This window comes from Pterocles gutturalis, unplaced genomic scaffold (genome assembly GCF_000699245.1).
Source record: "Pterocles gutturalis isolate BGI_N339 unplaced genomic scaffold, ASM69924v1 scaffold41536, whole genome shotgun sequence".
Lineage (NCBI taxonomy): Eukaryota > Metazoa > Chordata > Aves > Pterocliformes > Pteroclidae > Pterocles > Pterocles gutturalis.
Window position 1 is genome coordinate 26,236 of NW_010101917.1, and position 21,465 is coordinate 47,700.

The window sequence follows — 21,465 nt, forward strand, 5'->3', positions numbered from 1 at the left end:
TTGGTTACTGCCACTTTGTATTCTTATTCACAACTACTTTAATTGAGTTTTAATTACATAAGTGTGATGTTTGTGTAACCTGTGACTTTAAAAGAAGGAAAAAGAAAAGCCTTGAGGGGATGTTTTCTTGCTTCTGGTTCCAGCTTGTCGATGTGGCTCTTGAAAGGGGTTGGTTTTTTTTAAAGATCAAGCCAATAATAGAGCACGGTTTTATTGTAAACACTGACCCTGGGCACTAAGGTTTCCTGGCTTGTTCATAGCTGAATCTGGCACTGGGTGTATGTCCCAGCTTACGACACCTTCTGCACTTGAGCCTCCACATTTTCACAGAAGCGTTGGATCTTGTTCTACCAGCAAAGTCAATGGACATTTTCCAAACAGGAGCAGGATCTTTAGCTGTCTTTCACAACTCTGTTACTGCTTAGGATACCCCAGCTAAACGCTAGGTTTAATCCCTGTTTCTTAACATTTTGCTGCTTTCCTGTTTCAAGTTCATAGCCCACTCAAATTCTTCCTGGTTGCTAGAGGAAATTTCCTTCCCTGTTGACAACAAAAAGTATACCCAAAAAGCCTTGCCCTTTGGAATTATTTTCTGCAGTTCTTTTGCTTGCCAGTTTGATTTTCTTTTTTTAATCTGTCCTTTGAACTTGCATCAATCCAGATTAGTTTTTGCTACTGTAGTTTAAAACTGGAAGTTGCATGTAATTAATCTTCACTTTTGCTTATGAAATTGAAGCAAAAAGAGGCATGGAGATCATCATTCTCTAACAAAATACCTGTTCACTCCAGGTATATTTTGTTCACTTATTTTATTGCCAACTGGGATACAGGAACTACACATGCTTGTTAGTCACAGCACATTCCTACCTTGGATAGATTACTCTTTTTTAACTCCCAATCAACACTGGTGAGTCTGCAATCTTCAGAAAGACTCGTTTGCAAAAGTATGTTTTGTGGGAGCCAATTTTGTAGTCAGATTTGGTTTTAAATGGTTTCTCTGGCTTGTTTCAGTTTACAAGCTCATTGTCTGTAATAAACTAAAACAAAATGTGTTCAAATACCACTTAGATCCAGAAACTGTTCCATTGTCTGAACTTTCAGAAGCCCAGTCCCAAAAACCGTTTGGGATTTGTTTAAACCCATTGCTGGAGTGCTAACCTTTTCCCCTCCCCCATACAGCCATACAAAACCACTCTTTACGAATAACTTTTTTTTTTTTCTTTCCTACAAAACTAATGACAGCCACATGCTCGTACCACCATGTTCCTGTATTTTTTTAAGATAACATTGGAGCTGTCATCAAAATAGAGCACGGAGATGGCATTGAGTTGTGTAGGAGCGCAGCAGGGCTTCGGCACAGTCTCTGGGTTTATAAAGTGAACCTGGGGAAAGAAAGCAGAGGTGGGTTAAGATTTACTTTTCCCCTTTTCTCCCCTATATTTTTCGTAGGCAGCCTTGTGTCTGTCCCATGCACTCAAGACACGTTTTGAACGCCTGGCTTTGCATACAAATGTCTTGAGATGTCCCCTGTGTGCAGGGAGCCTGATGCACGCGCCCAAGGCAGATCTAGTTGGACATCTTTCAGTGAAGCAGGTTTTCATTAGAAAACTCCCATTTGTCAGAGCAGTCAGCATTCTGCAGAAGTGTACCAGTTACGATAAACTCTGCAGGACATGTGGGTGAGGTTTTGTGAGAAATCCCGTCAGCCCTGGGCGGGGACCCCTGTCCCTGTGGCTACCAGCACCAAGACCCGGCTGGGGCCAAGGGTTCTGGGTCCCCTGTGCTCCCTGCCATGGGACCTCTGAGGGGAGGGGGGAAAAAGCAATAAAAAATAATCTACCAGGGAAAAAAACCACAGATATTTCTTCCATTGGAATTGTAGATGCTTCTGTAGATGCTAGGGCTGGGTGGCCACTAGCCAACAGTCCCCTGAGCACAGGCACTGTGTCATGAGGACAACCCATCCCAAGGCTCCCATCTGGACATCTTTGCATAATTTCATAGAACAAATACACCCACAGAGGAGCTGGGCTGTGTAGTTCACTGACCCCTCCTCGATCTGCTCCCAAATCTGCTTTCGCCGGCAGCCTACAGTGGATCCTTGCGGAGATTTTCAAAGAGATGCTGATAGTGAGTCTCACATCCTGCTCTTTCCTCCCCATGCAGTGTGACTATACCCCCATTAAGATGTTTATCATAGGGCCTGTTTAAACTAGAGTGAGCTGTCAATGCTTGCAGTAAAGATAGGGTAATTCCTAGCCAACTATTAATTCAGGCCACTTGGCTAGACGTGGTGAGCCAGATGCTGCAGGCATCTTAACCAGCTAATGTAGACCTTCCTTCTCTTGTGAACTTAGAGATTTTTTTCTGTATAAACTTATTTCCGAGTAGCGCTTATCAGAAATAACTCTGTACTAGGAGCTACAGTGCACCTACCAGTGTCTGTACAATGGCATGGTTTGTAGCATTCATGTATGAATTCAACGGGAAAGCACATTCTCCTTCACAGTAATATGCAGCGTAGCCCTCCGGAGCGATGATCCAGTCCTTGATTAAATTGAAAATTTTACATTGTGGAGAAAGACAGAGATATTGCGAAATGAAACACAAGTAAAATGGCACATGAATCTGTCAATGTATACATCCACACACAATTACAGTGGCCTGCAAAATAAAAATCTGGTACACACATGCCTTGCTAATGCTTATACACCTCTAAAGAGGCTGTTTTTCCTGGAGGGACAGATCCCACTTTGCGGGTGTGCCCACAGAGGAGCTAAACTCCAGGGTTCAGTTCATCCCTTCAGCAGTGTCCTCCCGGCTGTCCGCAAGGATCACTGCACCCATCACTGAAATGAAAGTACAGGCTTTCAGAAATGACAAGGTCTTTAACCAGGTCTGAAAGAATTAAAAATGGAGAGTCGTAGGTGTGTCCAGCACTGCCAGAGGAAATTTAGGGCCATAGTTTCTCACAAGGACCCAGGTGTGTTGAGTTTCTCGCCAGCCTCACACTAAATATTTGTATACCGTAGCTTTGCAGAAGCACTTCTTAAACATGCTAAAGACAATAGACTTTTTTTTTTTCCCTCAAGGGTAAAAAAACCCAACAGTTATTGGTTTGATCTCCCTGTTGCAGCTCAGCAAGTGATATGCAAAGGCACCCCAGCTCACGCCCTGGTCACGCACAGCCCATACCTGCCACCCCAGGTCCCTGAAGCTGACGTAGAGCTCGTGCTTCTTGCAGGCTTGGCGCTGGTCGCTGCTGCTGTTCTCTGCAGGGGGACAATAGGTGGTTGTTAGGCTGGGCTGCCCCCACCCTCGCTGCGTGCTCGGCACCCCCAGCCCTCAGCAATGCCCCAGCAGGGTGGGGGCATCGCTACTCGTCTGTAGCACTTGTGGCTTTTTTTTTTCTTTAAGCATTTTAAGGTTTAGTCATTAAAAAATCCTGGGTTCAATACATATGAAATGCCCCTCTGCTTTTCTGTGCAAAGCCAAAAAAAGGCCTGGGAAAATGGATTTTTTTTTTTCCCCTTCCCCCCCCCAACTCCCGGGCTTCCTCTGACCTCACATCAGCAAAAAAGCAGATCTCTGATTATCGGCTACTATATAAAATGAGAACCTGTGGAAGGAGTGATAGGGAAAGGCACCTTTTACCTATTTCCTAGATTTCTAACTGTCTTTGAATCACTTGCGTCACTGGTGATAGTTGCACCATCAGGCCTACAAAGGCAACGTGTGACATTAAGACAATGTGGACTCTGTTCTCCTGTCCAGTGCAGCTGGATCCAGATTACAGACCTCTCACAATCGGTGACAATGCTGAAGGCAAAGAATAAAGCATGGGTCTGAACCCTGGATCGGAATGACCATGACTGTCGCTGCAGTTTTGAAGTTGTGTCCATCCTGGACATACAGCCTGAGCAATCCAGGCAGAAGTACTGGAAAATATTTTTTCAGCTCTCGTTAGAAGCTAAGTCAACAGGGGGTCTCCAGGCTCGAAGCAGGACATTGGTTACAGGGACTTTCCTAACGTACTTGCAGAAGTAAGAAATTCTTTTGTCCACTACCCATCCTTTAAAAGTTGAATTGATACAGCAAATAGATGAGAAAAATGCACACTTGAACTGCAGCCCATCTATGAGTGGGGAACTGCAAAACCCAGAGCTCAAAAACATAAGCCATGGAAAACCATTTTAAGAGGCTCCTGGATTTTGGTATGTGTGGGTGGGTCAGAGAAGCCACACCCATTACCAGGGCTGTGGACAGTTCTAGGACATGAATAACCTGATTAAATATGGGGAACCTGCAACAAGACTGATGGGAGAGACTTCTCCCATAGCTTTGCAGGTAGCCCCAAGCAACCTGAGGTGGAAGTGAGTCGCATCAGGCAATACTGTGTCCTACATTGTCCTTTTCCCTCCACCCCTTGCCATCTCCCCTTCCATCCAGTGAAGCGCTCGCAGAAACAGAGCTGGAATTTGCCACTGCCCTCTGCAGAGCTAGCCTGGCACTATGGTTCCTGCCGGGAAGGTCACCGAGGGCCCGTTATTCTGAGGTATCTCGTAATTAAGCCACGGTTCTATTTCAAATGCCTGAGGGAGTTTTCTTCCATATTAGGAAGCACAGCTTCCCCCCAGAATAGCTGCGGTTATCCTGAGACACAAATGGGTTTTCCTCTTGTGTGCAAAACTTTTGGGATTACTAAACTCTTTGGGGGTTAAAGTTAAAATCACAGACGGAAACCTACAGCATTTTTATTCAGATCCACTGAAATATATTATTGTTTCGATCACTTACTATTTGGTTTAATGTCATTATCTTACATTTCAAAAGGAGAAATTGTTTCATGTGGCAGAAAATATTTTCTGTTTAAGTAGGTATTTTGGTGGGTTTTTTAAAATTGGGTAAGAAATTCCCCCAGTTTCAAAGAAATTCCTAGTTTCACTATTTCAAAGAAACATGATTTTTCTAACTTTTTCTGAATAATCTATAATCCCAAGTAGTTTCAAACCAGCCACAGAACACTAGTGGTAGCCCAAAGAGACAATAAACAGAGCGAGTATGGGAGAGGCTGTTCCCATCCAGCGCAAGCTCCATCCGAGCATTAACCCCCACCCAGAAACACTGACCTGGCAACCCGCACTGTACCTGCAATGTTCGACACCCGGAAAGCTTCCTGGTTCTTTGGCGTTTTTGATCGATTCTGGCTCCTTTGCTTCCCTCCTGTGGAGCGAATGCTGCGGAGATGGACCTCGGTGGCTTTGAAGAAGGCTACCGTGAAGGGCTGTTTGTTCTGCGGGCCGTGCCTTCCGATCAGACCCGCCAGCTTGGGATTGATGCTTTGCCCTTAATAACAGAAGGGACTGATAAGAGGGCCTGCAATAACTTTTCATTTTCAGCAGGCACAGTAAGCACAACAGGGAGGAGAGCTGCTGTCTGGCTGTAGGGGTGATTCCTAGGCACGTCCATGTGCACCGATCTCCCAAGGGCCTGGATGTAATTGTAAAGCTTCTTCTGACAAGAGCAGCTCAGCACAGCTAACTTGATTTTATATCTGTATGTAAAAGTTACATAAAATGGTCCTACATAGAATTATTTTACCCTAAATCCACTTAACATTAACTCTTCCTGCATTCTTTAGAGGGGTTTCTTTAAGTTCACCAACATATAATTTGAAGTGATCCTATAAAAGGAACTATAAAACTCAGCCCATAGGAACACTAAATTCCCACTGGCAGGCTATTAACTTAAAAGAAAAATGCCTTGTATGAAATGTTGACAGGGTTCCAGATATACTGTAGCTGAGAGAAACAAATAGTTCAGATGTTTAGTGACATTTTGCTTATTGCTGTATCTCAGCACTACCCGGTAACTTTGTTCTAGAACTGTTGATCACTGCTCATACTTCCTTCACCCTGAGCTTTTAAAATAATTTTGGTTTTGGTAAAAGATGATTAGGTGGTTTCTCTGTAGAATTAAGTTGATTATTTACAAAAGACGCAAGGAGCGGGTGGCAGCGGGAAATCTGACATTTCTCCCTGTTGGGAGGGTGTCTGGGCGCTGCTGGGAAATGCAGGGGTGATATCCAGATTTATTCTGTTCCAAGCTACTGAGAGCTGCTGCTAAGTTAAAGTTATGTTAATTACATAGCTGGGCCTTGTCAGCCACAAAGCAAATACCCCAAAGGACAGCTGGCACATTGCTAGAGAAGCCCTGACAGGCAGCCTGGCCGGGGAGAGCCAGCGAGGGGCTCTACAGCCCACCAACAAAAATGTCCTTATCTTACTAGTTTCTGACTACCACGTGAAAAGAAGCTGATAACCTGAAGTATTCCTAAGTAATATTCTATGACTGCTGTTTTTAAGATGAGTAAAGTAAATGCCAAGGCTTATAAATTATTCTCCTTATGGAATTGTTTCCATCTTTGCTCTTGCATGTGGCCAGAGGATTAGTAAAGGTGATGGGCTCAGAAAAGCGGGCTGTGGTCAAAGCTCGAGGCCAAGAAATGGATCTGCTGAGTCCACTCTTTATTTTTCTAAAAGTGTGTCGCTCAGGGAGCAAGTCCCAAGCTGCCATAGATGGGGTTTGTGGAGAGGACTGGCTCTGGAGGGGTTTAACAGGAGTGTGGCTGCTCGGCAGTGGGATGGCTGCCTGGCGTGGCCAGCTCCCATGGCAGGAGTGGGGCCAGGCTTTGCAAACCAGATAAAGAAAAACTAATCTTGGACAGGGCACCAGGAAAGCTTGGCGAAAATAGCAAATACAAAAACTCTTGTACATAGATTGATATGTGGGCACACATCAACTTCTTCACCTTCTGCTTAAGCTCCTTTCTGGAAATTTGCCCAAACAGTTTTCATTTTAAACATTTCACGCTCATCCCACAAAGTGCTTAAGCAAGTAGCTAAATATTTAAGTAGTTCCACTTGTGCTCAGGCTTTGCCAGATCGAAGCCTTATTTCCTGAAAACAAGCTCAGCTGCAGGAGCCCACTGAATCCTGCTCCTACTGCCCTTCAAAAAAGGCTTTCTGCTTCCCAAAGCCATCGATGCCTGTGGCTTGTCCAGTGTCAGTTATTTTGCCTTTGCCATGTCTCTAAAGAGTAGGTATGCAGTGAGGGGAGACCCAGCTCCATGCTGCTATGTTTAATGGATTTGCATTAATGCAGCGATAAGTAGTGTTTGACCATTGAATTCCTCGTGTAACACCAACACGTCATGTTCAAGACCAGAATGGTGGCAGTGTTTCCTTAGGGAAAAAAAGCCATGTAATGCTCTGTAGGCAAAGTAGCATATTTCTTTTTAATAAAGATGGGAAAAAGTCCACTTTCTATCTTCTCTGTGCATCCAGAAAGCAAAGTTAAACACAAAGACATGTGTAGTTCCCATTAGACAATGATAAACTTCTCCCGAAAGAACCAAAGCTGTGCTCTTGAACCAGAGGGATGTGTAGCTGCTTTTTTAATAGTATCAACAATGGGATCTTAAGTAATAAACCAAGAAAACCGAAGTGGGCAGCCGCTGTTCCCACATGCTGCTGCTGAGCGCGGTGTCACGGGTGCTGGGCTGAGAGCTCGCTGAAGGCTACTGAGCCACTCGACTCTTTCTTTTGCTTGCTGCTTGAGCTGGTCCCCATTTTCTAAGAGTAAATAAGTACCTTTGATTCCACCCTAGTTTTACATGTTGATGGACTTATTTGCCAAGATTATAAAGAAATACAAAGATCAGTTAAATTAATCAATTTTTTTCGTATAATTTCATCTGGACAGTGCTCATGATGTCAGAAATTTTTTTACATAGATGGTATTGGCTTCATGGTTAGAGATCTCTATATGTAATGATGTTGGTTTTTTTTTAATTTCACTTAAAGCTTTGGGAATTGCCCAAGCATATAGTGTTGCATCAAAATCCTGCTGTGTTTACAGCATATGATACTCATATGAAGTCCAGGTGTAAAAGCAGCTTTCTTGTTAGCACACAGTTAGTCTACAGCCAAAGTGAAACTTGGGGAGCAAGGAAGGACATGTCCTTGCCATTCAAAATACAAAGAAAAATTCATGTGTATGGTGGAGAACTGTGAGTGCAAAGGTGTGCTGCCAAGGGACTTGGTTACAGAAGACAAGCAGACAATCGGGTCCTGTATCTCGGTATTTACTTTTTAAACACTTCTGTTGGCTTTTCTAACTTTAATGACAGGCTGATTAAAGTATTTTGTTAATCTGTTTTGACAAAGCAACGAGTCACTTTGTGTATGATCTCAACCCTTTACAAACTCAAATTTTTCAGGAGTGTAAAATAAAACAGATTCCCAGTTTTCACTGAGGTGAATACCAGATGAAAATGCACTTATCACTGAACCTGGGAATTTCTGTCACTGAAAGCTGTCTCTCTCTGACAGATCTGGCAGTATGCTTCTAAGGGTCCACTTCTAATTGCTCCAGCAGAATAGACAGTTACAGTAAGTGTGTGCAAAATTGCAGCATTTCCTTGGCTGTAGGATCCCAAAAAGTCACCACTGAAATCTGTAACATAAATCATCTGCCTTCCCTCTTAATGCTGAAACACAGGATTGAGTTTTGCTGTAAAGTCACTAGGTGAGGATGGGGGGGGACAGAGCGATAAGAAGGCTTTAGTGGTATAAGAGCGTTAGTGTGACACTGTAGTATCTGTATTGTTTAGAGATATTGAGCCTACTTCCACCTATCACTTTTCTGTGGCCTCTGGGCTCAGTCTTGATGTTTTTTCCTGTATGTGAACCAGAACTGAAGGAATGTGCTGTGATGATGGACACAACTTCTGTACTTCCAAGTATTTCCTTTAGGAGGCAAACTGGAAACTGAAAGCAAGGACAAGTGTCTGAAAACAGGTTAAGCTTGTCTTGGCTGTTAATCTGCCTTACCGTTTTAACATTAAGTGTTAAGATTAATTTGTAAATCAGGTTGAATTTGAATCTTTATGCAGAGATGGCAAAAGGCATCTGTTATTGGGGTGGCAAGTATTAACTTCCACGAAGAAGGTCCTGCTTTGTAGCTGTGTTTGGGTTTCTGCATTCACTGATCACTTGGGGCAGGTTGAAACAAACCCTGTGCACCTCTCTGTGCAGGTCTCACGTGAGTAAAATCATCCCTTCATGGAAATGACTCTCTGCAGGTTGCCTTTTCAAAACTGCTTTGCACAGTCTTTATGCAAAATACTACTTGCTGGAAACGTTCCGAGTGCTGCATAAAACCAATAGCAAATGATATCATAGATGTGTATCTGGAGAATGAAAGTACGTCTTTAGCTAACTACATTCAGAGTATTTATAAGAGTTTGGAGCTGGGCTTTGCTTAACCTCTCCCGCAGGACAGCCAGGCAGTTCCAGGTGGTCCCAGGTCCTGGGAACCCCCAGAAGATCCAGGACACTTTGGTTTCCTTGCACAAATCTCTAAGTGAGCATCAGGAATCTTAACTTTAAGACAAAGCAGGACTTTTTAGTTAAGACCTGGTTAGGAAAATTCCCTGCCTGACTCTAAACATATATTTTCTGGAGATGTTTCAGACCCAGGTCTTCCCACCCATTCCCAAACCTCACAGGTTTGTACTGTAAGCACGCTGCAGACCTTGGAGCCCGGACCAGGCGTGATTTTACCAGTAATTTCTCCTGCCACAAAGGAAATTAAGATGATTCCTAGCTGTTTTCTGAATTTGAAAGGACCTTTTTGCCAACTAACACTAGCCTTCTACACTGCTCAGCTTCTTCCTCTCTCCTTGCATTGTGCTACCTGCAAATCAGCCAGCACCGTGCACATACCTTTACAGGGATGTATACGTAGCTAATACTGAAATGACTGCAGTGGGTTACCAATCCATTAAAGCATTTGAGTACATCCTTAACCTAAAATATGTCTATTTTATTATTATTGTTATTGTTTGCATCTTAGGCAAATTCAGGAAAAATATGCTTAAGAAATCCTATTCAAAGGAAAGAGTACTGAATGCTTAAGGCTTCCCCTGGCTGGGAATCGTATACCTGCAATGGAGACTCCCTGATTGATGTTGGTGTCTGACACTCACCATCGATGCCTTCCACGGATAGCTGCAGGCCAAGGTTGTGTTGGGGATTCACCACCCAGTGATTACTGGTTGCAGTAATGTCAAACACCAGCCACCCTTCTTCTGCAGCCCAGATTGTTCGAGAGTCAAGCAGGAACAAATCTGAATCCCTGAAAAAAAGAAGTGTAATTCTCAGTTACCCAGGCTTTCCACCTTCAGATGAAGTGCTTTTCTTCTCCTTAAGAAAGGAAGGATGGGTTGAAGCAGAGGTGCGGTGGGTTTAGGTGGCTTTGCTGTTACAGTTAACCTTAGAGCTGCTGATGCAACTTCAGGAACAACACTTGCCAGGCACAGATTTGCAAAATTATTGTTTGCATATGCAAACTTGGTAATTGGGCAGACAATGCTGCTCATTATCCTTTCCACACATAATTTCCTGACTTTTATGCATAATTGTAGCACTGGTGCAAGCCAGCTGGAACACTGGTGTGCATATATTAACATATGTAATGGTTTTTTAAATTTGTTTGTGTGAGGTTGCAGATAATTGATTGAGGCAATAACCCTCTGCACAGTCACAGGTCTGCGTTACTCTGGGTGGCAATTTTATTTCAGGTTGTTGCTTGAACTTTTTAAAGGCCACAGCTGGGTTATTCAGGTTGAAGAACTAGTACCAAAAAGATTAGAAATAGAGAAGAGTTAATGTGTTTGAAAAGGGTGAAATAATTCTGGATTACAAAACATTTCCTGGCAAATTTTGGTAAAATGAAAATTTGAGAAAACACAGGTTCTGTAAAGGAAGCTGTCTTCTCTTATCAGAAATTAAGAAAGAGATAAAACTTGGATGAAGAAATCGGATAATGGTGCAGTTCCTTTATAAAAATGAGTTTACAAGAAGAACAAAGAAACACAGTGGAAGTGTCTAGACAAGTCCCATAAGAGCTGCTTTTGTACTTACAGCGCGCAAACATGGTAACTTGTTTAAGTGTAATTATATCCTTTTGAATGAAGAAATATCCTTGGAAAACCCTTTAATCATGTCCTCAAAACTTAAAGAAGGACTTATTAATTTTGCCACTATTGTCTGTACAAATAAATATTGATAACTTAGTGTACACAGTGCCTCTTGTTTGCACAAAATATCAGGTGATCAAAAATGAATCTGAGAAGTGCTGTCGGCATTGAGGCTTTTGTCTCGTAGCTTTAGTGATTCTTTTCCCTGCGAGATACCAAGAAGCTAGAGGCTTTTGTCCCACTCAGCTGACTCAAACCAGAAATGGAGTTTTATTGCAAAGTTTTTACTATCTAGCTTCCCTTTCAACCTTTGTGGGCCAGGGCGTGGAAGAGATGATGGTTTTCCTCCGTGAGCTAATGGATGTCACCGCCTCTGGCTCTGTGCTGGCTTACATGGAAGTAAACGTCTGAAATCAGTTCTTGCAGAGCACGTGAGTGCATCACCCCGCACGTGTAAAAGGAGGATTTTGTTGTTTCCTCACTGGTGCATGATGCTGTTTAACTTTGGATATGAGAGGACTGGATGTGTAGATACAGCCGATGCTGCTGAGGGTGCAGCTAGTGCTGCAGTAGCTTTTTGTGTCTGCCCCATTCAGAAAGAAGAGGAAAGGTCTGATGCTTGCAAGAGATGTTTTGGAGCTGTGGGATTGTAAAGGCTTCAATTCCTCCCTTCACCTAGCACGTCCCTGTGCCTAGCACGTCCCTGTGCCTAGCATGTCCCTGCCATGGAGGAAGGCATGGGAGAGGGAGTTTTTCTTTCTTTTGAAGGAAGTTTTGGTTTGTGGGAGAAGCCCTACATCAGAACTGAACTTGCTGCCACACTTTCCTGCCAACACATAGAGGGTGCTATGGGGGAGCATTTTGGTGATGTTTGGGCAGCCAAAGCGGGTCGCTCAGGAAGGGGCCGTGGTGCAGCGATCGAGAGCCCCAACCCAGGCGTTGGGAGCTGCTCTCTGGAGCTCAGTCACCTCTGCTGGGTGCGCCTGGGACAGCTGAGGATAAACAGTATGGAGAACCCCCTCCCTCCACATACACATCAGCTACAGGAAGGTCAGATGCTTGAACTCTAACTGGGGGACAAATTTCCTGGGGTTTCATCCACCCCCAGAAGCGGTGGCCCTGTTCCCACTGTGCATGACGCAGCCGCGTGGACACCTCCCGCCCTGCCCTGTTTACAACACACTGAACAAAACCCATCCCAGAGGAGCTGGGGATGAGGGAGTAGTAGGGATTGGTCCTTTCCAATGGCTGAGTCCAAGTTTCCAGGAGTAAAGGGTTTTTATATTCACATACTGCATCATTTAAGCATGGCCCCTGACTGGAACTCATGATTCACACAAGGTTTAGTTAACAGGGACTTGGCTTGCTTGGTTTTTCTCCCTTGTACTTTGCAGGTTGAAGATAATAGCAATAATGATAACTTTTTTTGTTTTTAGCTACTGCTCAACTGCAGTATTACTCAGAAAAACCAGCCTTTAAGCTTCCCATGCTGACATGATGCAATCAGGGTAACCAGACAACATGAAGCATCAAGTACCAGGGTGAGTCAGTCTGGGAAATTGTATAATGCGTTTGTTTTCCTGTAGTTACAGCAATGTGCAAACAATAGGCCTGGAGGGGAAGCCCGAAGTGAGAGAGATCAAAGGGACCCACTAAAGGGAAACGTCCTTCTCACACACACTTGGAACATTTGGACCCAAAAAGGCCCCACGTCAGATGCTCTCGGGAGAAGTTCGAGCACTCCTGGATTAGCACTTTCCACCCTGGCCCACCAGCAGCGGCCAGGGATGAGATACAAACCTGACTGGTGCTGCAAGCAGAGGCTCCTGAGATTGTGGCGCCTGTTCCAATGAAAAGAAACCTCTTGTTCTTTTAAAAAGAACAACCTCCCTTTAGGTGAAATGCCCTGCTCTCCAAAGACTTATGGCAAACAGCGTTAAATCACTAGCCAGTAGACAGTGAGCCCTTCAGATATCATTGTTGGACAAGACACAATAAACGTGGCAAAGAAATGTTATTGTGCTTAGACTTAAACAAAATTTGCTCTGAGGGCTCCCGTCTAATGAGTTGTCATATGAGACAGTGATAGTTAAGTCTAACTAATGTGGCTGGTTTGGGTTTTAGGTTTGAGATAAAGATCTAGGCACAAAGGGAAAAGTTTCTAGTGCGCATCTCTTTGCTACCTTACCAACCAACTGTGTGTGTATTTACAGCACTCTTGGAGCAAGATGGATAATGGCTCTGCAACCAGAAAGCAGAAAAGCATTTTGGTTCTTTGGCCCTGGAAAAGCTATACTCAACTGAACCTTCTACCAGACTGGGAGATAGGAAGAGGCACGTGATCCTAATTTTACAGAAAACTAAGCTGGGACATGGAAATGTTAATGTCTAGATTAGGGTTACATAAATTATGAAGTCTGGATCCAGACCACAAGCATGTTTTGTTGAGACCACATCAGAATAGCTCAGTGTTCAAAGTACTTACATCAGTGGGAGTGTCAAAGCTTTTAGCAATGATAAAACTCGGGGCTTCCAGCTCAATTTTCTCAAGCATCCGGCTGTTGATTGAGCCTAAGATGAGGACAGGAGACTGGCACTTGTCTACTGATGACTTTGGTAGTGTCTGGCACTGGATGCCAGAAAGGAGAGGCACCTTCTGTTCGCACTCCCAAAAATTTGTCTACAGGTCACATAACTGCTGGGTGGTCCGTGAAATTTCCTTAGTGAACCAGCTGTTTTCTGGACTCAAGAGTGAATAACAAGTATTGCAGAGTGAGGGTGGCTGAGGAGGATGCATGTGAGATCGTGTCTGGAAAGCAGCTGGCGTTATGGCGGTGGAGGGGCTGAAGCCACCTTTGTGTGACCGGGGATGTGGAGGGCGGGTGGCATGAGTGGGGTAAGAAAGAGAATCACAGGGGATTAGTGGGAGAGAAAAGGACTTGAAAAAGTGAGTTTTGTGGGGGTGAGTGGAGAAGTAAGGTGAGACAAAATACAGGAAAGGCAAGTAAGAGTATCCTGAAAGGAAGCAGTGAGGAAAAGAGTTGCCATGTTGCAACACAGTAATTCTAAGATCAGAAAAAGGATTAACAACCACAAAACTTCATGAAAATACTATGTGCGGGCTCTTTGCCTTTTGCTGGGGTGTTTTTTCCGCCTCTAGGATGCGCTTTGGTTGGTAGCCGTAAACACTAGAAACGTATCTAAAAATCCAAGTGCAGCATCTCTTCTAATCACCTGCCTTGATGGGTTGAGGCAGAGAGAGAACATGGACTAACAAGAGAGGCTCGGTGAAAAGAAGAGAGTTGGCAATTCTGCAGTAGCGAGGGGAACAGCAGAAGAAACTCTGTAACGAGTTTCTGTAAAGATTTGTAAAGTATAATGCTACAAAATCTGTACTGCTCTGGGGTAGCCATCTTACCAGATAGCATGTGCTTTTGTATTTGTTTTCTTCACTCCCTTTCCCCATCTGCCTCATCAGCTCTGTTGTTTCAAGCTGCTGGTTGACAAGTGGTAGTAAACACTAATGAGCACTTCCAAATGGGGCAGAAATAAATGGGAAGAAGGACAGGCAGCGGAAGAGAAGGTGACCCTCAGCAACTTTCATTACATTGCAAGCCAAGCTGATTTCTGTGACACTGGGTTGTGAGCAGACTCGGAGCCCTGGCTCCCCTCACCGTGTCCTGGCCCCAGCCAGCCCAGGGCCACCACCAGCAGCTCCTGCAGTCCCCTGCCTGTGTTCAGGTGACCTGCCAGCACAAAGAGCTGCCCGGCAGCTGCACCGCTCAAATCCCTACCTGCTAGTTTGAGGAATTACAGATCTATGGTTATTACAATAACCACACTGTGACACCTTGCAACAGACTTCGAATTGCTTTACAAGTGTGGGTCAACCCTCCTGCTTCTGTTTGACAGTGGGAAATACTTGAGGTACAGACACGTTGAATATCTTAGTGGCTCGGCATGTAAACCACAGCCATGAAGTTAGGAGCACAATCCTCTCCTCTTGACTGGTGTTCTAACCCCAGAGGGGCTGCTTGGGTCACAGGCATGGTGCAAGGTGGCAAGTTCACTAACAGGCAGCCCAAGGACAGAGCTGGCAGGGGGGATTGGGGCAATTCATGTCCAGGTTTGAGCAGGTGGAGGGAGGAGAAGGCAGAAGGGGCATCCTAGGAGGGTGTGAGAGGAGGTCTGGGGTTAGAAAACATCTGTTTGGATTAAAAAAAATGTAGTATCCAGATTCCAGTTTGCTTGGTGTCACTGCTTAAAGTCAGCTGCAGCTGTCCAAAGACAAGCTTAGGAAAATATTTTTCAGATTTTCCTACTTTGAGAGGGCCCCAGGATCTCCCTGGGCCTCTCCCTGGCACGTTTGCAACACCCTCTGTACACAGACCTGCTGCAGCCCTCCTCCCACACCTTCCCTTCCCTGCGTGCCCAGGATCCCTGCGTATCCTTCCCTCTCCCTCCCCACGGACACAAACCCTCCCCATGCCCCTGGGAGGAGCCGCCAGCCAAGGGGGCTCCTTTGGGCGAGGGGATGGCCACAGCAGGAGCACGGTTTGCTGGAGGGGGAGTTTCCAAGGACTGGTCTGAAAATGGGCTGTATTGGTAGTGAAACATGTCTGTGTAAATTCTGTTGAATCCTTAGGAGACACTAAAGTATCATTAAAATTTCTGCAAATTCTTAATTCTGTGTGTCTCTAGTAGTCATATTCCCTTTCCTATGTGGTGTTTGAGAAGGGTAGGATCTAGGTTTGAAAGCTGGATTAAAAGTGGCAATGGGAGTTTGTTACAGTGAGATGCAACATGTTTCCTAAATATGAAGCCTCTTGTAAAAGCGGTGCTGAAAGAAATGAGGTTCTATACATCTCTGACACTTTATATACAGCTGTTTCTGTTCAGCATTGAATCGCTGCTCATTAGTGCATCACTTAGCTGAGCAAGAGCCCACTGGGGTGTGCAGAATGCCTCCTGCAGCTACCCAAGTGCCTGTGAAGAGTTGTGCCTGGCTCAGTGAGCTCAGGCTTTGTCAGAGGTTTTGCAGGCTGCAGCGGCTGTTAGGGATGGTCTGAAAGGGGTAACTAGATGCAGCTCTGTTCTTGGAGAGCGACAGCGTTTCCATGCTGAAGTTCTCTTGCTGCTGTGCCCAAGAGTGTATGAGATGAGTACGATCATCAACTGATTTGCAGATAAGTCACAAAAACAATCAAATCTGTTGTCAGTACCTTTCTAGATGCTGTTAGTACTTGCAGATAGAGTCATGGTGCTGGAGCACAATGTTAAAACAAACTATACCCTTCTTTGCTGCGCCTGCCCTAGAACTATCACACTGGTACTTAAAGCTCCAAAAAGGTCCATCTGCTGCACGGGTTGGGTGGGCCTAAGCCTTTCTTAGTTACTAGAATTACATGTTTCAACCCACAACATGGAACAGACTCCAACGAACAGCAGAAAGGGGTCTGGAGAGGGGCTCAGGTTTGATCTGGGTGCAGAAGTGGTGTAGTCTGAAACACAAACTAAAGCGTTCCATCTGCAAGTCAAACCCAGGAATGCATCAAGCAAGATCTTATTTTTCTGTAGGGCTGGTAACATGAGCATTCAAATCATTCACTGCCTTTGAAGCCTCTGAAATCCATAACGGCCACAAAGCGAACATGTAGCAACTACATTTCAATTACCAAAGGCTGGTCGAGTACCTGGCTTTATTCTCTCCAGTAACAAAACTCCCATCAGCTTCAAAGAGGTTGGGACTTACTCCCCTGTGCAAGTGCTGGGTCCAGTGAAACCGGAGATGTAACTCTGGGACAAGGTATTCTAGCTTCCGACGGTGCAGACAGATGGGCAGCATTGAGCTCTGATGTAGAGGGAAGCTATACACTCTGCATTTTTTCTGCAGCTTCCTGTTGATAAATTGAGGATGATGCCCCAACTGATAATCTGCCCCAGAACTGCATGAGTACTTTTTGAAAATACACAAGCTCCCATCAGTTCTAATAGGAGTTAGGTATCCAACCTGCTTAGTTACTCTCAGAAATTCCACTACATACCTGTGTGTCTCTTTAGTACTTAAGTCCCTTTGAAATTCTCACTTTGGTTGTTCCTTACACAGTGGAGACTCTGGGGATAATGGATATTTTTTTTGCAAAGTAGTTCACAAACTATTTCATGATTCCACTGTAAAAGTACCAAAGTTAATTTTTCACAGTGTTTATGATATTAGGAACATTTTTGTTCATGAATGTACTTGTTTGCTTAAAGTGAATAGCTGATGCTTTGTGCCTAAAGGATGCTGTACGTGCCTTTTTATAAAGGAGATGTTGCTAGTTTGAAAAGCTTGCCTTGCAATGAATTAGTAGATTTGGAAAGGGTAGAAAGAATATTTGATCAGTCCAGTTTCCTATAAACACCTGTAATAATATCTTCAGTCTGACAAAGACATAACTTCTATTAGTCAGAGTGGCATCCCATCTGCTACAAAAGACGGGGCTGGGCTCTCGTTTTTCCTGCCAAGTTGGTAGGTGTGTGTCTGCCCATGACTGAGCAGGCGGATGGAGGAGAGCTTCCACCCTGCGTTCAAATGTCAGTACTACTGAGGAGCAGGATTTCAGAACTAGTCTGCTGTGGGTGCAGCTGTTTGGCTGGAAAGATCTATGTCTGTATTCTTCACTGACAATAAATTGCAGACAAGAGATGTTGCTGGTTAGATACCTGCCAACCTGTCTGAACTCGTACAGCAAGTCGTTAGCTGTTGAACTGCTGGTACTTATGGTTTACTTGAACGGAGGGCACACCATCACACCCTCCAAACTGGAGCCTCATCTGAGGTTTAACTGAAAATCAATCCTTCAGCATACCCGATGGTCTCTTCACTCTCAAAGGAAAAAAGTGTCCAGTCAGCCTCAGCCTGGGCTTTCCAGATGCATCCTGTGCTGGTTTGGTGGCCCTAGAACTGTCCTGCTCTCTGCTGTCTGTGAGGAGGGAGCGGTGATGCTGTCGCTGCCCCAGGGAGCCCGGTGCCAAGCTCCTGTGCCTTGGGGCACTCAAATAGGGGGTACACGTAGCAGCGGGGCACAGCCCTGGGGAATACCTGGTGTTTCAGACCCCAAAAGGCAATCCCAGCAATCTCCTAGGAGATCCCACTGCTCTTGTATCATCATAAGAGCACAGGGAGAGGGAAAACCATGTGGGTTTTTGTTGGCCATTGTACCTGCCGTGCTCTAGGGAGAGGAACCTCCAAAGCCAAACTGAGCAAAGGTTTTCCTGCCTGTGTTGAGGGGGAAGGTTTGGCTTTGTTTTGTTCTTGTTGCTAACAACGTCAGATGGGTTTGACTTTCCAGCCTGCTCAGGATGACACAAACGGCCAAGGAAGCATCAAAGTGAATGGGTGTTTTTTGATCAACATCAGAGAGAGTTTGTTTTCTTTCTCCACTTGCCCAATGACACACTGACTTGGATGACTGGTCTGTGACAGAGCCGGTTGGAAAATGTCAGTGGAAAAATGCAGAAAAAGAGCAAATATTTTTACAAATGTTAGTGACAATATTTTTACCTTTGGTCAATCCAAACCAACAGGAATATTTTTTCAGGACACACTGTTCAAAAGTCACCATTGCTTGTGCCAAAATGTATGCAAAGGGTAAACATGCACGAACACTCATGAAAAATAGTGTTCCTGTGGCGAATATGATGCAGTAAAATTGCATGTAATCTTATAGCTGGAACATCTGTATAATTAGGAAGATACCTCACCTCTTCCAGCAGTGGTTCCTGTATATGCCTGCCCTTTGCATGCATTTTTTCCTTTAGGAATAAGAATTTGTGAAGGAGACGGTTTGCAGAAGCACTTGCTGCTCCGCACAGAACTGTCCCCAGTGGGTAGCTTGCAGCTTTCTCTAAACATGGTTTTAACAAACCTGGATGTATCATCCTAAAATTAAAGTAAGAAATGTCACCCTAACTCTGTCAGTAGGATTCCTAGTGGGCATCTACCTCGCTCATCAGGATCTGAAGGAGAACTTCCCTGGCATCTGATGAGGATGTACCCCAAGAACAGGTTTCAGGCAATTCCCTAAAGCCCTGGCACACTGGTTAGGGCCCCTTCATCCACCAACAACACATCTCTTGTCTCTGCTGTTCCCCAGAGTGAAAAGCCATCCCCGCGGGCTTGTACCTAAATAACCTACTCAAGAAATATAGCAAAGGGAGGCTTCTGTCTCTGGAAGGGCCTAAGATGGAATAAACTTAAATGCTTATGGTAAGCGGGACATGTCCTGTGCACATTTGTGGTTTGTTGTTTTCTCCTTTCAGGAAGCCTGGTTAAAATGTATAGTTTGAATTATCATTGTTTGATGAAAATAGATTAATATTAGCATAGTCCCCAAACTCTGCAAATAATTGTGTCATTAGGAATGCCAAGAGAACCATGAGTTTTAAGTCATAAAATTAGAATTTCAGATGCAGAAGAAAAGACACCAGTGTTTAAATACTTTTACCATACAGCAAAGCCGGTAGAAATTCTCACCATTTAAAAATGTGATATGGTTTCCTGTCATATTTCAATTTTTTTTTCTGCATTTTTATTAGCTCTTATAAAAATACAAAGCCAGAGTCCTGATTACACTGTTTTTTTCTTACGCTTTTGGACTTATCGATTTTTAAATCCCTAGTATTTCTGTTTTCATAAACTTAAATTAGGGCTGTAGTATTACCCCATGTTTAGTAATCCTAAAGAATAACTTCTGACTAGCATGTGACTGTAAATACTTTTCATGTATATAAATGCAATCTCACTTGTGGTAGAATTTGTATGTAAAAGAAATATGTGCAAATGAAACTAAGTGCCTTTGATAAATGGTTTGGGATTGCTGATTAATTGGAACTAAAAACAGATGAGAAAATTGAACATATGTTCTTATTCAAATTCCCTGGAGGATTTGTCAGGGAGCTTGGCATACATTAATAACTGTATTTAATAGCCCATCTTGTAGTTTTGCACACACAAAACAATCAGTCAATATAAAAAGCATCGTGTCATCTGTCTTTGTTAATTAGCGATCTCGAACGCCCTCGGTAATAAAGGCTAGTAATTAAGCTACAATTAGAAAGGAAGCATTTGGATGTGGTTTTGCCACCTCAGGATCTATAAGTGGCAGGAGGAAGAGGGTAACACTTCCAGAAATGTTGAAATACTCTGAGTTTATGATCTTTTCCTGCACTAGCACACGGCTGGGCTGGTTGGCTCCTCAGCCCCTGAGTGCCCCCAGGGATAAGAGCAGCAGCACTGGGGACAGTCCCTAGGGCACGCAGAGGCTGACGGGCACCTTCGCCCCAAGCCCGGGGTGGCTGACCCCATAAGGCAGCTACGTGCCCACTGCATCAGCATTGAGAGAGATCTCCCTGTACAGCCTGAACCCAGCTCTTCAGACACTTCTGCTGCTGGCACCAGTGTTTCTAAAAGTATCGGACACAACTCTTCGAAGGAACGTAGCGTGCATGTCCTTCCGTGGGGATTTCTCTGTGGGTCACTCACCTTCCCGGGTGCTCCTGGAGTACCTGGTAGACACTAATCTGGAACGTTTCATTATCAAAGCGTTCGCGGATGTAGTCCTTATATATCCTGAACTCAGCAGCCGTCACTGCTTCCCCCTCTGGTATTCTGGAGAGATCAAACCTGAACTCTCGGTAGTGGCAGCGCTGGTGGTGAAACTCTCTGTCATGCTCCACTGAAACAGAAAAACAGCCCATTAGCCACCTGCTTTGTTCCCTTTCCCCTTGCCATCAAACACGCTTGTGAGTTGCCACATTAGAAGAGGGCAAGAATATCTGATTGCAGCATCTCATGCTGTTGTTCGGTTCATTAAAGCACGTAGGAAATATATGACTCTATCTGGGCTCTTATAAGCACATACGTGTTTATCAGAGTCTCTTTGAAACAGTTTTACAGCTGGCTGGTCCAGGGTGTGGGTGACCGTTGTGTTTTAATGATTTTTGGCAGCTTCGTGCTTGACAAGTGACTGGATATTTGCCACCGATAATGACCAAGCTGCTGTGGGAAGGAGCTGAAAGAAACAGATGGGGCTTTTCAGGAGTGCTGGTTCTTGGCCTGACTCTGCTTCTGAAAATTACTCTCACACACGCATACCCACACACATATACGCAGAAATTCCAGTCCTTGAGGCTTTTCATGCTGGTGACCCACATTCGGTGCCAGCTGCGTTTACCACAGACCCAGAGCCCTGCTCTGAAGGGCTGAAGCTTTCGTTTTAATGCATCTTTAGTGATCAGGGCTGTGAAGCGAATAGAATGAAATAGTTTGAGTTGGAAGGGACCATGGAGGTCATCTAGTCCACCACCCCTGCAGTAAGCAGGGACATTTTGCACTAGATCAAATGGTCAAGGCGAGGACCTTCTTCCACCTCCCAACC

General features: G+C 44.5%; 1 protein-coding gene across 1 annotated transcript; it reads right to left on the reverse strand.

The window, feature by feature from the left end:
- Positions 1–794: 794 nt before the first annotated feature.
- LOC104470086 (bone morphogenetic protein 7) lies at positions 795–20,807 on the reverse strand. The gene is made up of 6 exons (XM_010084888.1): positions 20,571–20,807; positions 10,052–10,200; positions 5,149–5,346; positions 3,196–3,272; positions 2,437–2,547; positions 795–1,382 (listed from the first exon to the last, which is right to left on the reverse strand). The coding sequence occupies exons 1-6, from the start codon at positions 20,783–20,785 to the stop codon at positions 1,233–1,235; spliced, it is 900 nt and encodes a 299-aa protein (XP_010083190.1). The 5' UTR covers positions 20,786–20,807; the 3' UTR covers positions 795–1,232.
- Between the last annotated feature and the right edge of the window lie 658 nt (positions 20,808–21,465).

Bases quoted from the DNA above. Each gene is read 5' to 3' on its own strand.
- LOC104470086 (XM_010084888.1), bottom strand. From the start codon at position 20,785: ATGGGCTGTTTTTCTGTTTCAGTGGAGCATGACAGAGAGTTTCACCAC. The intron at 10,201-20,570 runs GTGAGTGACCCA...TCTTTTTTTCAG, and splicing joins CTCCAGGAGCACCCGGGAAG to GGATTCAGATTTGTTCCTGC. The intron at 2,548-3,195 runs GTATGGGCTGTG...AATTTAATCAAG, and splicing joins TCAGGGACCTGGGGTGGCAG to GACTGGATCATCGCTCCGGA.